General features: G+C 32.8%; 1 protein-coding gene across 5 annotated transcripts; it reads left to right on the forward strand.

Annotated features, from left to right (window-relative positions):
• Positions 1-4,623: 4,623 nt before the first annotated feature.
• Positions 4,624-12,613, forward strand: LOC115995298 (dol-P-Glc:Glc(2)Man(9)GlcNAc(2)-PP-Dol alpha-1,2-glucosyltransferase-like). 5 transcript variants are annotated; one of them, XM_031119811.1, is made up of 11 exons: positions 4,624-4,803; positions 7,221-7,443; positions 7,523-7,611; positions 8,267-8,410; positions 8,527-8,605; positions 8,728-9,001; positions 9,205-9,342; positions 9,425-9,629; positions 10,044-10,186; positions 10,343-11,706; positions 12,367-12,611. In XM_031119811.1, the coding sequence occupies exons 2-10, from the start codon at positions 7,354-7,356 to the stop codon at positions 10,600-10,602; spliced, it is 1,422 nt and encodes a 473-aa protein (XP_030975671.1). In that variant the 5' UTR covers positions 4,624-4,803; positions 7,221-7,353; the 3' UTR covers positions 10,603-11,706; positions 12,367-12,611. The 5 variants fall into 5 exon arrangements, with proteins under 5 accessions (XP_030975671.1, XP_030975667.1, XP_030975669.1 ...); XM_031119807.1 differs by having other exon boundaries at positions 4,625-4,803; positions 8,267-8,600; positions 12,367-12,608; XM_031119809.1 differs by having other exon boundaries at positions 4,625-4,803; positions 8,267-8,600; positions 12,396-12,608.
• Positions 12,614-14,564: the final 1,951 nt, after the last annotated feature.

The following is a 14,564-nucleotide window of genomic DNA, read 5'->3' on the forward strand; positions in this document are numbered from 1 at the left end:
TATATATAAAGCTACTTACTTGCATCAACACCCTAATAAGACTACACATAGCCTTAAACAAGTGATACAATAGAAAAAATTAATTTGAGATGTGTCTCTTCTTAGGATATGAGCCTTTACTTAGATACTCGAGGTCTTGTTGGTTATTTCTAGTTTGTTGTAACACATGGAATTTTATCATTCATCGCATAGGACACTTATCCAATAAGTTGTCATCACGCGTTAACTTCTTTTTGGATTATGATAACTCTAATGATTAGCACGATAAGCTTCTCATACTTTAAATTGGGAGTTGTCACTTCACCATCACATTTTAAATATGTTAGCACTGCCGTCCTTGTGGTCTCCTAATAATACTTTTTATGTGTTCTGTTATTCTTGTGTTGCCTAATGTCCGTTTGGTTAGAGATTTTTAATATCATTGTTTAAGTGTTGTGAAAATACGTGTGAATTAAAAAGTATAGTGGAAATACATGTTTCAGTGTTTAAACACTGAAAACTGTTATTTAAATAATTATACCAAATACCCTCCTATCTTTTAATTATGTTGTTAACAAATGCCCCCATACGTGATTGGCATAGGTTATAGCCAATTTTTTGTTTGTGTTATTGAAAATAATAAGACAAAACATGTCTATCACGACAATTTTATCATTTGAAATTCGAAAGGGCTACTTTTCTCTGCTTTACCAATTACGCAATTTTTGTTTCAACCATTTCTTCATTCACCTTCTTCCTATAACCCTAGGCATTTTTCTCTTAACTTCTCAGTTCGGTTTTCTGTCTTTGTAAACTTTCTAATTGTTCTCTTGATGAAGCAAATTGTGAATCAACTCCCTGTGATCGCAATAACCAGAGGAATATTTGTCTTATTTTTGGGAGACCAAATTTTTTGGTTCTAATTATAAATAAATAAATAAATAAAGTGTACAATTATAAATTTTGGGGTGCCAAAAGTTTAACATTGCTTCACAACTCCATCTCCATGGAAAGAATAAAAAATCTTTATTTTTGCTAATATTAAATTAAGTCATAACTTACTTGAATAAGATAGATAATTAATCATCTTTGTAAACTTAATAAGTATACACAAGTCATCTAATATATAGGTATGTACAAAGAAATCACCATTTTTTTTTTTGGCCGGAGAAAAAAAAATAAAAAAACTCTTATTTCATGAAGGAATTAAAACATGTATGCATGTCCAAATGAACCAAAAGAAAACTATTATTGGCGTTTTTTCTTTTTTTGTTGGATAATGAACCATACCATAAGGCTCCGTTTGGGAGGAGGGAATGGAATGGAATAAAAGGAATATTTTTAGAATATTCTTCCCTCCTCTTGTTTGGGAGTTTTAACGGAGGGAATGGAATGTCCATTCCCTCGTTTGGAAGTTTAAGTGGGAGGGAATGGAATGGTTATGAGGGAATGCTCATTCCTCCCTTTTCCCTCAAAACCTCAAATTTTTGTTCCCCTCAAAATTGGGAGGAATGGGAGGGAATGAATTTAGGTTTAATGAAATTTTTGTTAAAATCCCTAAAATACCCCTTTAATATCAACCTTTTTTTTCTCATTCAGCCGTAAGAAAAATAAAGCTATAATTCTTGCACAATATTGTCCGTCCTCTACAAAGTGAAGCTGCTGTCGCTGGTTTTTTTTTTTTTTTTTTTTTTTTTTTTTTTTTTGTCTGCTGCAGTTTTCAAATATTGCTCAAATCAAGTATGTCTATCTTTTTCTTTTTCTTTTTCTTTTCGGTTGTTTGCTAGTCTTTTTTTCTTTTATTTTTTATTTTTTTTTATTTTTTATTTTTTTATGAACTATTTGCTAGTGATTCATGAGAGTGATATATAGTGTTTTTGTACACCTAAAAACCAAAACAATCTACATTCTGTACAACTAAAAACCTTGAACGTGAAAAGAAACGAAAAAACCTTGAAAGTGAAAAGAAACGAAAACTGTTGTTACCTGTACAGCTAAAAAAAAATTGTATTTAGAAATTTGAAAGTGAGAATTGCTGGAAAACTGTTGTAGAACTACTGTGAATTTGAAACTGAGAACTGCTAGAGAACTCAAATTTGCTTTTTACTCTGTTTCCTCTTTGATTCTTCTGTTATTTATGAAGCAAGTGGTGTGTTACGTACACTTGTAGTTTTAAGACAACCATCTAATTAGTTAATAGCTCCAAGGCTTCACCACATGTATGGTTAAGAGGAAATGTCTACAAAAGCTAGTGTACAAGTTTAGACAAAAGACAGGTGTGTGGTTAAGAAAAAACCAAGAGTAAAAAATAATTTAAATGAGAAGAAACTAGAAAGTAATGCACTGTTGCAGAAAATCATACACTGAGTTAGCATAGAAATTTATTTTTTTACTATTAATGCTGAACATGAAAATGATTCAGCCTAGGACCGAGTAACATGACTCTGCCCAGATCATTAGTGTACAAGGACAGGTGTGTGGTTAAGAAAAAATCAAGAGTAAAAAAAATTTAAAATGAGAAGAAAATAAAATGAAAAGTATTTTAATTAAAATAATAGTAGTTTAGAACTTTAATAAGTTGGAGTAGATTATTTTTAATATAAATTTTTTTATGCCTGAGGTCTACATATTTTTGATGGAAAATCCAATATATAAAGGGATGTTCTTTGGTTGCCCAGATCATGAGCGCAAATGTGTCTTATTGACACTGATGTCTAGGCCTAAAAATTAAAAAAGTGTGGGATTTTTAGGCCGACCTTAGTTTTGGAATAGATTATGTTATTTTGTTTTGTTTTGGCATGACTCATTACCGGAGTTTTTTTTTTTTTTTTAAAGATATTTGTTTGCATTGTTAGACAATATTTATTTTGTTGAGAATAAATATGTGATGCATGAATTGCTTTACAACATAGAAATATACATAACTTGTTTTTTAGCTACAATATTTTTTTTTTCCTTAATGAAATTGGGAGATGGAGATGTATTAAATTATCAAATCCATTGTAAAGCATACCAGCCAAAAAAGATCCAATCTAAAACTAGCAGCCCCTAAAAAAGATTTGCAAATTGAAATAAAGAAATTGTACTATTGTTAATTTTTCATGCCATTATCTTCATCTGTTAAATTATTTATTAGCGTGATACAATCTATTCACCTTGACAAAACAATATTGTAATTCAATAATCTAACACAGACCCAATTGTGGCTAACTAGTTTCATATCATCCACTAAATACTAAGCATTTCAAAGCAATTATAAATTCTCATTGATTATTTTTTATGTTCTTTAAAATGAGGGGTATAATAGTAATGTTATTATAAAATGATTCCATTCCATTCCTTCCAATGTCACTCCCAAACGGTGTTACTTACTTTCCATTCCATTTCATTCCTTTATTTTATAACATCCAAACAAGATTTTTAAATCACATTCCATTCCATTCCATTCCATTCCTTTCCCTACTAAATCCATTCCATTCTATTCCATTCCATTCCATTCCATTCCATTCTTTTATAAACTCCCAAACGGACCCTAAGTGTTTTTTTTTTTTAAGAGAGAGTTTCAATCTATAGTGTTCGCTCCTAATGATGGTCTTTATCATCAAACCAAGATACCAATCGGTTTTTGGTATAAATGAAGATTGAACCCTAAATTTCTTATTTAACTATCAAAGTGCCCGTTTGGGTAGAGCTGAAACTTGCGTTTCAGCTCTACGTTTTCCTGCCTTTTTTTTTTTTTTTTTTTTTTTTTTCTCTGCACGTGAACAGTAAAAGCACTGTGCAGGAGACAAAAAATACTATTCACGCACTGTTTATGTACTGTTCACGCACTATTCATGGGTCCCACGATACTATTCACACATTTAAAAATTATTTTGCTACAGTGTTTTCAGTTTTCAGTTTTCAGTTTTCAGTTTCAGCAACAATAAGCTCAATCCAAACGGACCCAAAGACTTTATTAATTGAGTTAACTGGAACCCACAATCATACCATAAGTGTTGAGACTGTTTTGTTTCAGTTTTATATTATCACCAAACGTGTATTATTTTTGCTTTTCACCTAATCCATGGAAGTATAATGCTTTGTTTCTTTCTATTGTTGGAGACTCAATGTTTTTTTTACACTCCTCACTATTGGACTTATATTATTCTCATCTTTGTGCATAAATCAAAGCTCACTTATCACAGAAACTTTACTTCTCAAATTTTAGGCCTCGTTTCTCTTGGAAGCAGGAAAAAATGCACTAGTAGCCATTGATTATCTTCGGAGTTTGGCCCAATGTTAAGTTTTGAGCTTAAAACCCAAAACAAGCCCGAGGTCTTATTTAACTTAGCACTCAATTGCGGTTAATTTAGTTATCTCATCCTATTATGTATGTATTATCATGATGTGAGTTCTCTTAAAAATTGAGTTAATACCAAATTCTCGTTTCTTCAATTCTTAAATCAATTTAATGGTAAAGTTTTTTTTCATCGAATAAGAAACTTGAAGGTAATCATCATTATCGTGGAGAGATACCTTAGGTTGAACTTGAAATACAATTGTATCTAAAAGATAATAAATAAATAAATAAATAAAAGGAGAACACACTTCTCTATTTTTTACTAAAAAAAAAAACACACTAACCACTCTCACACACACACAACGTAAGACCCACACATTGGAAGTAAAAACCATGTTATTTTTCCCCAACTTATTACACAGCTTTTCTCTCTCTCTCCCTCTCTCTCTCTCAGAGTCCATAACACAAACGCTTGATAGCTTTCGACCCACTCACTGCCATCTTCGCTTAGCTTAGCTTCGCATCGTTCAAAGGCCAAAAGGGTATGAAATTTTGTTAATCTATTCTATTGTTTGTTTAATAAACCTATTGAACAGAAGCATCTAAAACCTCAATTTGTGTTATTTAGTATCAAATGCTATTCCCCACATGCCATTACCATCACATGTTCGCACTTTTGAATGGAATGCGGTGAGTAATGTGTAGAAAAATTATTATTTTCGAAAAATTTTAAAATTTGGTTTTCTTTGATATAAAACTTAATTAATCAAGGATATTCAATGAGTTAATTGTAGCCAAGTTTATTCTTTTAGGGTGCCCATTTCATATTTGGTTTTGCATTAGATGTTTCTGTATATGTATTAAGCTATTTTCGATTGTATTGCTAAAACTATGCTTGGTACTACTGGGTTTTGCTTTTGGGGTATTTGGGTTTAAAATTTGTGATGGGTGAAGCTGCGTTTTTATGGCGAACTCTGTGTGTGTGTGTGTGTGTGTGTGTGTGTTGTTTTACAAGAGATAGGTTTGGTTGTATGAGGTTGTATGTTGTGATCCCCTCCATTTCACGTGAAATGAAAAGAGTTCACTTCACAATTAAGATTTTATATGCTGTGCCACATTCTATACACCTTTAGATTTGTAATATTGAATCTGAATCATGAAATGGATAAATTTCAAATGGAGATTTTTGAAATGGTGTGGCACTATATGCATCTTTAGATTTGTAATATTTAATCTAAACCATAAAATGGATCCATTTCAAACGGAGAGATAACTAATAAGTTGTTTTGGCTGTTTCTTCACCCCCCCCAAAAAAAAAAAAAAAAAAAAAAAAAAAAAAAAACTTAAGTTTTAGCTGTTTATTTATCTGCATAAGCTTTGGCTATGGATGAGATATAGGCAATTGTTATGAACATCATTTGGTTGAGTTGGGCCTGTTAGAATTTATTGGTTTATATTATTAAGAAGCAGTTTTCTATGTTTCTATGGTCGAATAATCTGTGTCATTGTTGATGAAGTGTGTGTTCATTATATATCAATATGCTTGGAGGAAATTTGGGTTTATCATGGATTCATATGCTTATATGTTGGTTTTAAGTCATATGCGTGCAACAAATGTGTAGAGCAATTTTTTTTTCATATTTATTATGGTGGAAAATGCATATTTTTCCAGATTTATTCTAAGGCTTAAGGCACTAAGGTCTTTTTCTTTGGGGTGTGTGTTAGTTTGGGAGTGTTTGGATTTGCCACTTAGAAAACAGAGGAAATGAACTGTTTTAGGTGATCTGGGTTGCATTCATAAGAAGTTTTGTGTGTGTAGATAATTTATGACATTTTCTTTCGTTTAGTTGATCTTAGGTTAGTAGGCAGTGCTTTGCTTAAGTGCATGCTTTTAGAAATTAATTTACATTCCCATTTGATTTCAAGCTGATTTGGGATTGTTCCTTGTGTTATTACTTTTTTGTAGTCTCTCTCAAGTCTTTTCTTTGATGTCATTGTCAGGTATATTTGGTTGTTAATTTGATGGTGTTCATGGGCAAGAATATAATTCTTGAACTCTTTCCCTTTTTCATCATTCTTTACTTATTTTTTCTTTTTTCTGGTACTCTTGAATTTCTTTTCACATGATTGTTAAGTTACTTCCCATTTTATAATTTTGACTTTGACTTATCTTATGATCTCTTTATTACGTGGTTTGAATTGTTGTTGAAAATCTTGTCTTCCGCTTAAAGAGTTTTTTTCCCCCTTCACTGGATTGGTTCTTTTATCCTCTCTCTTTGTGACCTTTTTGTATGGGTGTTTCTTGAATGAAATGATAATATTGCTTATGAATGTTGACTTGTTAAATTGGCAAACGCTTGGATTGGGTTTCTTCCCCATTTTCCAAATACTGCTAACCGTTAACAGATGTGCTCCATAAAATTTCAAAATTAGGATGACATATTGTCACTAGTTGAATCCCATTACATGCAATAGCTACTTGAATTGGCTAAAAATAACTTGGCAGACATGCCACATTGTCAAATTCTACTTGATATGCAGCCGGCCTTCTTTTCCAATGAAAGTAAAATGATTTTATTTCACTGCAAACTTCTTTACATTTTCTTAATCCTAATAAATTTTTTCATGTTATTCAAAACTTTTACTTGGAGTTTCCAAAATGATTTGTTGCAGATACTAGCTATGATATTAAATATAGCTCAGATTGTGCTAACACTATTAAGAATGCATTGATGTGCATCTACTTGAAATACATATCTTAAAGAGTAAAAAGGGGAGAAAAAAAAAAAAAAGAATGAAAAGGATCAGACTAAATTCATTATTGCATATCCTAAAAGAAAAAGGAAAAAATAATAATAATGAAAGGATCAGATTGAATACAACCATGCTGAAACAGAGAGCTTAGCTTCTCCTTTTGCCTCTTAATTAAAAAGCCTGACTTTCTTTTGAAATACCTCAGAACCCAGTTTTGATTTGAACGTACATGAGTGAGAGCTGGACTGGGACTTGGGAGTGAAAGGAAGGATGAGCCCGGCACAGTTCTTATAGCTCCAAAGATTCTGTGAAAGAGACAGCTACAGAGAGAGAGAGAAATGGGAAAAGTAGCTGTGGCAGTGATTGTGAGTTTGTGGGTCATTTCTATCTCTATCCTTGTTAACCATATAGTTCCTGAGCCTTACATGGTAAGCCCCAAACCCTAAACCCAAAAGAATATGAATGTTTTTGAAAAATTGGCTGATTTTTATATTCTTGATTGCATAGGATGAAATATTCCACATACCTCAAGCACAACAGTACTGCATTGGCAATTTCAGAAGCTGGGATCCCATGATTACCACCCCTCCTGGCCTGTACGTCCTCTTAAACCTTTTGCATTTCTTCTTTTTTATTTCTTTATAAATTTTAATAATTTTGTTGAGGAATTTGAACTTCCACTAGTTGATAGCTGAATTAGGGATTACCTTGAATGGACAACTTAACAAAGAAAGATTTAATAAAATGAGAGATTGAAGTGGGTCATATTTAACTTCCACTCATTAATTGGTGTTACAATGTGAAATTTGTACCTTGCTTTTGAAATTATGGTTATTAGCTTGAATGTGGCTTCTACTATTCTTGAACTTGTATTCTGGATTAAGGGCACAAAGCAAAGAAAACATTGTATGGAAGTGGGGTTTATAGGTATTATATATTATAATATTTTTTTCACCGTGACTATTTATTGATGAAACAGTAAGCTGCTTGGAAATAGTATTTGACCTTTAAGCTGTTCCAAGAATGATTTTCTTTTGGTATATCATTTTATGCATGTGATAGGATATCGCCTATTTTCAGCTGAGGGGTTTAAAATGAAGATTTTACCATGCTCCATATATTTCCAAATGCCTTACCAGAATAACACACAAGGGCTGCTTAGGTCTCAGTAAGTTATTGGGTTAGCTTAGTCCTAATCAGAACAAATATTTTGATAAAGGGGTTGATACATGCGATTTAAAACTTTTGCAGGTACTACCTTTCACTTGTCCATGTTGCTTCTTTGTTTCCAGGCATGTCTATAGTACAAGCAGCCTCATCATTTTCTGAAGTTTGCACCACTGCGATTCTTCGATCTGTAAATGGTGTTTTGGCAGTATTATGCAGTATTCTTGTGTATGACATTATTACCCTCTTGAGACCAACTTTTAGCGAAGGAAAAGCAACAATTTCTGCAGTGGTCCTAGCTTTATATCCCCTTCACTGGTTCTTCACTTTTCTCTATTATACAGATGTTGCATCGCTTACTGCAGTGCTTGCTATGTATCTTGCATGTTTGAAGAAGAATTACTGGTTAAGTGCAGTGGTAAGGTACTTAGCTTAAGTCTTTTTCCATTAACCATTAAATTTTTTTGAAAATCAACAGATTACATAAACAAAGAAATACATAACTTCATTCTAGTGGTAAACTAATTTCATTTTGTTATATGCAGCTTGGTGCCTTGGCTGTTGTCATTCGTCAGACAAATATAGTTTGGATGCTTTTCGTTGCATGCACTGGGGTTATAAATGTTACTCTGGTCCGTCCAAGAGATAATGTCGAAGTAAATGATATCGACACAGCTATCAGGAAGTCTAATCGATCAACTTCCAACGATGATGTTACATCAGGGTCAAATTTGAGACTGCGAAAGTTCAGTAATTCCCTGGGTACTGATAAACATTCTATGCCTAGTGCAAGCTTGGTTTCAACAAACCACTCATCAGGTTTGTTATTTGTACTATATGTAATTGTGTTATGTTATGATGAAAGTTAATTTACTAGATTTACTCTCCATTTTCTATAAGTAATGGAAGATTAGCCTGCCGATATGGTAGTTTTCCAAATTGGTTCTTTCTCCCTCACTATCTATACTTTTTTGTTCTTGATCCTTATTCCTTATGATTCAGTTACTGGCACTGTGTTGCAGGTTTACTTGATGAGGTCAAGGTCATCTTTTTAGCATTATGGTATATGAAGTGGGAGCTTTTGGTTTCCTTTAGTCCTTTTCTCGTGGTATTTGTGGCTTTTTTGGCTTTTATCCGTTGGAATGGGAGTGTAGTTCTAGGTATTGTTCATGTTGCTTTTAACTTTGAGGCATATGAAGGGCCTTTGTTGCTTGTCTCTCACTCCTTGTCCTGATATGGCAGGTGCAAAAGAAGCTCACACAGTTTCTCCACATTTTGCACAGATCATGTATTTTGGTTTGGTTTCTGCTCTTGCTGTGGCTCCTTTACACTGCAGCAAAGGTCAAGTTGTGGACCTGTTCCGGTCATTTTGGAAGAGAAGGCTCATCAGTTTCTTTCAAGTTTTCGTAGCTGTTATTGCTGGCTTCTTTTCTGTACATTTTTTCAGGTCAGAGAACCAGTTAGTATCCTGAGCAAATTGCTATAGGGATCTTTTTTACTTTTCTGCTACACCTAATTGAACTTGATGCTTCTAGAGAAATACTACTATACTAGCATAAACTTAATTGAAGAGAATGCTATTCCTGGTTTTGATCTGTAAATTTATGGGTGTGAATTGGGTTTTGTTACTACTTGTGGTGGATTTACCAAAGCATTCTTATATGAAAGGTTATTTTGAGTGCCTTTTGCTATCTCACTTACCTTCTATAGACCCTTTTTGTCCTGTAAAAGTTTTTCTTACAATTTTCTCTAATCCAAGGGGGGAAAGTTTAAGTGGTATTTTTTACTTTAGCAGATTGCAAAAACTGACGTACTTTTAGTTTATGTTACTGTTTCCTCACATGGTTAATGACTGTTTCAGCATAGCTCATCCCTATCTTATTGCTGATAATCGACATTACCCATTCTATCTCTGGCGGAAGGTCATCAATGCTCATTGGTCAATGAAATACCTTCTAGTCCCGCCTTATGTTTATTCATGGTTTTCCATCTTCATTACATTGGGTTAGTACAAGCTCCTATCAATATTTGTCACAAATACTTTCTTTCCAACATTTACTGAAAATGGAGCAAATGAAGCTATGGTTATTGAATCTTTGCATCCTTCCATTTATAGTTTCTTTCTGCATCACTAAGGGTGCTTATATCTTTCATTGGCAGGGAGAGTTCAGAGGAAGATATGGGTGTTAGCATTTTTCTTGGCTACTGCTGCAGTTCTGGTACCTGCTCCATTGATTGAGTTCAGATACTATACGATTCCATTCTATTTCATAGTACTTCACTCCCACATTAATGATTATCAAAGCTGGCTTCTCATGGGACTTCTATATCTAGCCGTCAACATCTTCACAATGATGATTTTTTTGTTCCGGCCATACCATTGGGACCATGAGCTTGGGATCCAGAGGTTTATATGGTAGGAAAGATTCTAAGAAATGCTAAAGGCTTCATCATACAAATCAGTTTTGGGTAGTAGTATTGTTTGTCTGGGGATTTACCTAGAGATAGGATTTTGCTTGTTTTGGTTTGGAGGTAGAAGAAGGGTAGAATCCTTGAGTGGTACAAGTTGTTTAGTTACACATGCTACAGGTCGTGATTGCTAACTATATGTCAACAGGGGTGGCAAGTGGGTAGGTTGGATCATAAATGGGTTGGGTGTGTAATTACCCATTTATTCATTAATGACCCGTTTATATATAAATAAATTATCTATTACCAACCCAACCCATTTAATTAATATCCCACCCATTTAACCATTTAACCCAATGGGTGAAAGAAAAATTACAGAGACAGAGAGAATTTGGACAGAGAGCACCTTGCCTCTCTTCCCAAACCCTTTTCTCAACACTTTCCCTTTTTGATTTTGAAACTAATTTTCTTAGATCTCAAATTTTTCCGCAAAATCTTCGCGGGAGCCGTTTGCTAGGTGAGGAAATATGCTCCAATTGCTTTGGTCCCTGTTTGGCAATGCATTTACTGTGAATTAAGTTATTTTTAAGCTAGCTCTGTTTGGATTTCAAAATCTTTCATGCTTTCATAGACCCGTGTTAGTTTTAGTTTAGAAAGATACTTGAATTGAAGCTACAATAAGTGTTGTGGGGTTTTGTTGTTTATGGTTTTCCAATGTTAAAGCTTTACAGCTACCAAATGGGGATTTTCTTATGTTGGGGTTCTTGGCTTAATTTTCATCTGGGTCGTTGCATAAAAGCACTTTTGTCTATATTTTGCTCTTCTATGGTTCAATGCTGCTTGTTTGTTGTGATCTCGTGCCTTATATTGTTTTTGTGTTCCTGTTTGGTTTTTGAGAAAGTTGAGGAAAATAAAGGAAGTCAAATTATGACATTGATGGGTTTTTCAATTTGGTCTGCATGAAAACGAAAGCCATACTCGTCCGATTTAGCCTCTCTCTTTCTCTCTCTTTTTCTCTCTCTAGCTTAGCTCAAATTTTTTGGAGGTCAAGTGGAGAGAGAAAGAAAGCTTCACTGAAAACTGATCACTCTCAAAATTGGAACTCTCTCTCTGAGGTACTTTCTTGCGTTCTTGCTCTACTCTTTCAATTTTAATTTAAGGGAAAATAAGGTAGTGAAATTTTTGTTTGGTTGCTCAAAAAATGGAGGAAAAGAAAATAAAGTGATCCTTTTCTGGGATCCTTTCTTTTTCTTTGCTTTTATTATCAGAAAAATGAAAAAATCGGCTATTTTTGGGCTTAGTTGAGTGGTAAAGTTTCCGATTTTGTTTGAACAATCTTATTAGGTTCAAAATTCCTATTTCTGTCGTTTTCCGCTACTTTCTTAGTAACCAAACAGGGAGAGATTTGGACTTTTTTGTTGTTGGTGAAAGTAATTTTGTAATCTTAAGTTTAGCTTGTCTAGAAATTTAGAATTTTTGTTGTTTATTTGAATTTTAGATAGGTTTTAATAGGTATTAGTGGGTTTATCCATTAAGACCCTTATAATTAAATAACCCAATGAGTTTTTATCCGTTTAACCCAAATATTCAAATAGATTGGATTAAGACTTATCCAAATAAGATAGCTAATGGGTGGGTTTATGAATATGGATAAAAATTGCTACCCCTAATGTCAAGTGAAACCTGTTGTACAAGTCATTTGTACAAATGGCAAGATTTTCCATGCGTCCTACAATGGTCATTAAATATAAAATGTTCTACCCCGCAACCTACAGGGAATAACCCATGAGTCCTCCAATCCCAGGGTTCAAGCTTCAAGAAAAAGCATACACAAAGTGATCTGGATTGCGTTCCAGAGAGGAAAAAAAAATGCAGAAGAAGAAAAGAAAAGCCATTTCATCATCCAAGACCACCCTGGCTTCCCTTCCATCACTTTGCTGAGTCTCTTCCCTTTTCTTTTCTTTTTAAATTTCTTGTATTAAATTTAGTTGTTCTTGAAAAAGATAAAATTATGCATTTTTCATTGGTCAATATGATTCACGTTTTTTAATTTAATTTGAGAACCTAAGGAATTGTTCCTTGATCATTTTCCCATATGGAGTTTTCACCGGTAGTATTGTTAGAACTTAGCACTTATGTTTATAAAAGAATAATACAAATCAATTTATGAAAGCCAATGATTTTTTGAGATTGATAAAATTAAAAATGTTAATAACAATTGAGACTTGAAGCTCATAATTTCTTTTTGAAAAATAGTCTCTTCCATGTCCAAATTTCTGTACCAATGAGTTTTTGAGGGTTGAACTTTTCCAGTAATTTCATGAAAATAGTTGGAACCTCTCCCTTGTTCAAATATCTCTACCTAAGTACTTTTGAGGGTTGAATTTCTTTAACAATCCTATGTATCGATCATATGTCTAAATTATTGATAGCAACTTACCTTTCACAAATTATAACTTTATAATATTTTTTAATTAAAATTTCAAAAAAAATGTTTTATAAATAGGAAATTTCAAACATACTAATTTCAAGAGAACGTTTTTGAATCAAAAATAAAATATATTGAAAAGGAAGGGGCTTTTGTCCAGTGCATTGGATGAGACACAAGATAGACATATGATCAATTTTGAAAACTTGTTGGGGGCAATATCACATCTAATACTCAAATGTACTTATTTAATAAAAGCCAATTGAAATAACCACTTTCACGTGACGAGGCCTTGGTTTAAGCAAAGATGATAAAAGTTACCACATGCCTCCAAGTGTAACCAATTGTATAATAAATAAGTCTCATCTTTCATCAAGGAAATTTCTAGGGGCACCAAAAATATATCACCCTACTATTTTTGTATTGTGGTGGAGTCTAGATGAGGTGAATCCTAGTGAGATGGTATGAAAAAGTCTGTATATTTTACTGGCTCTAGCACTCTTCTTTCATTAAGGGGGAAAATGTTGTTGTAGTACACTATAAAAAAGCAAAGGACAAATTGTAAAATTTCTCCATAATCAACTTTTATATCCTATAACGGTTTTGAGCTAAAAAAATGAGTCTGAGGTGTCCAATATTTACTACTATTTATTATTCATAAATACTAGTAAATAGGGCCATTTTTGTTAAATACCAACTTTATCCTATAACAGTTGGTTTTTATAATAAGCTATTAAGAGTGTGAGGTATCCAACATTTACTATTACTTATTATGGGGCCATTTTTATTGAGTAATATATATATATATATATATGACATTTTATAAAATAATAATATTTAAATAATATTTTGAAAGCTAAGGAAGACATCAATGTTCAAATCCACCTTAGTAACTAACTAATTGTTAGTCTTCCATAAAATTAAATAACTATTCATTAGGGTTCAAATCCTTTTTTTTTTTTTTTTGTAAGTACTAACTAAACTATTTAGTTTCCCATAAAATTGAGTCTCAAGGTACAAAGATACGGTGGTATTCCATTCTTTTGGATTTATAATAATACCTATTGATTAAAAACCAATAGTAGACTTTGCAGTGTGGAAGAGTAATGCTAGTGTCACATAAAATAGCACAACTTATACCACAACTCACCCATAAAATGGCACAACTTAGTGTAGGAACTTGTGGTGGTGGGTAGAGTATCAACCATTTACATTGACCATTTCACTAGATTATGAAATTGAGTATTTTATTAAATTTATTTAATTAAATCTAGAGAAAGTCTAGAGGTACAAATTTTGACACTAAGTTGATGTGGCAAATTTTTAGTAGTAAGAAAAAAATGTTATCAATAATGTGTTTAGATAAGAATTAGAAATAAAATGCCAACTCAATAAATGTAAAAATATTGTCAAATTTTATTGCGCGACAAAAGGAGGAATATGCTGTACATTATTCGAGAACTGATAATTTACCCCAAAATTTGTAGTGACGTGGGAACTAGAAGGTTTCTTTTTATCAAACATTCTATAAAATCCCAAATTCCA

The sequence above is a fragment of the Quercus lobata genome, chromosome 6 (genome assembly GCF_001633185.2).
Source record: "Quercus lobata isolate SW786 chromosome 6, ValleyOak3.0 Primary Assembly, whole genome shotgun sequence".
In the NCBI taxonomy this organism is placed as follows: Eukaryota; Viridiplantae; Streptophyta; class Magnoliopsida; order Fagales; family Fagaceae; genus Quercus; species Quercus lobata.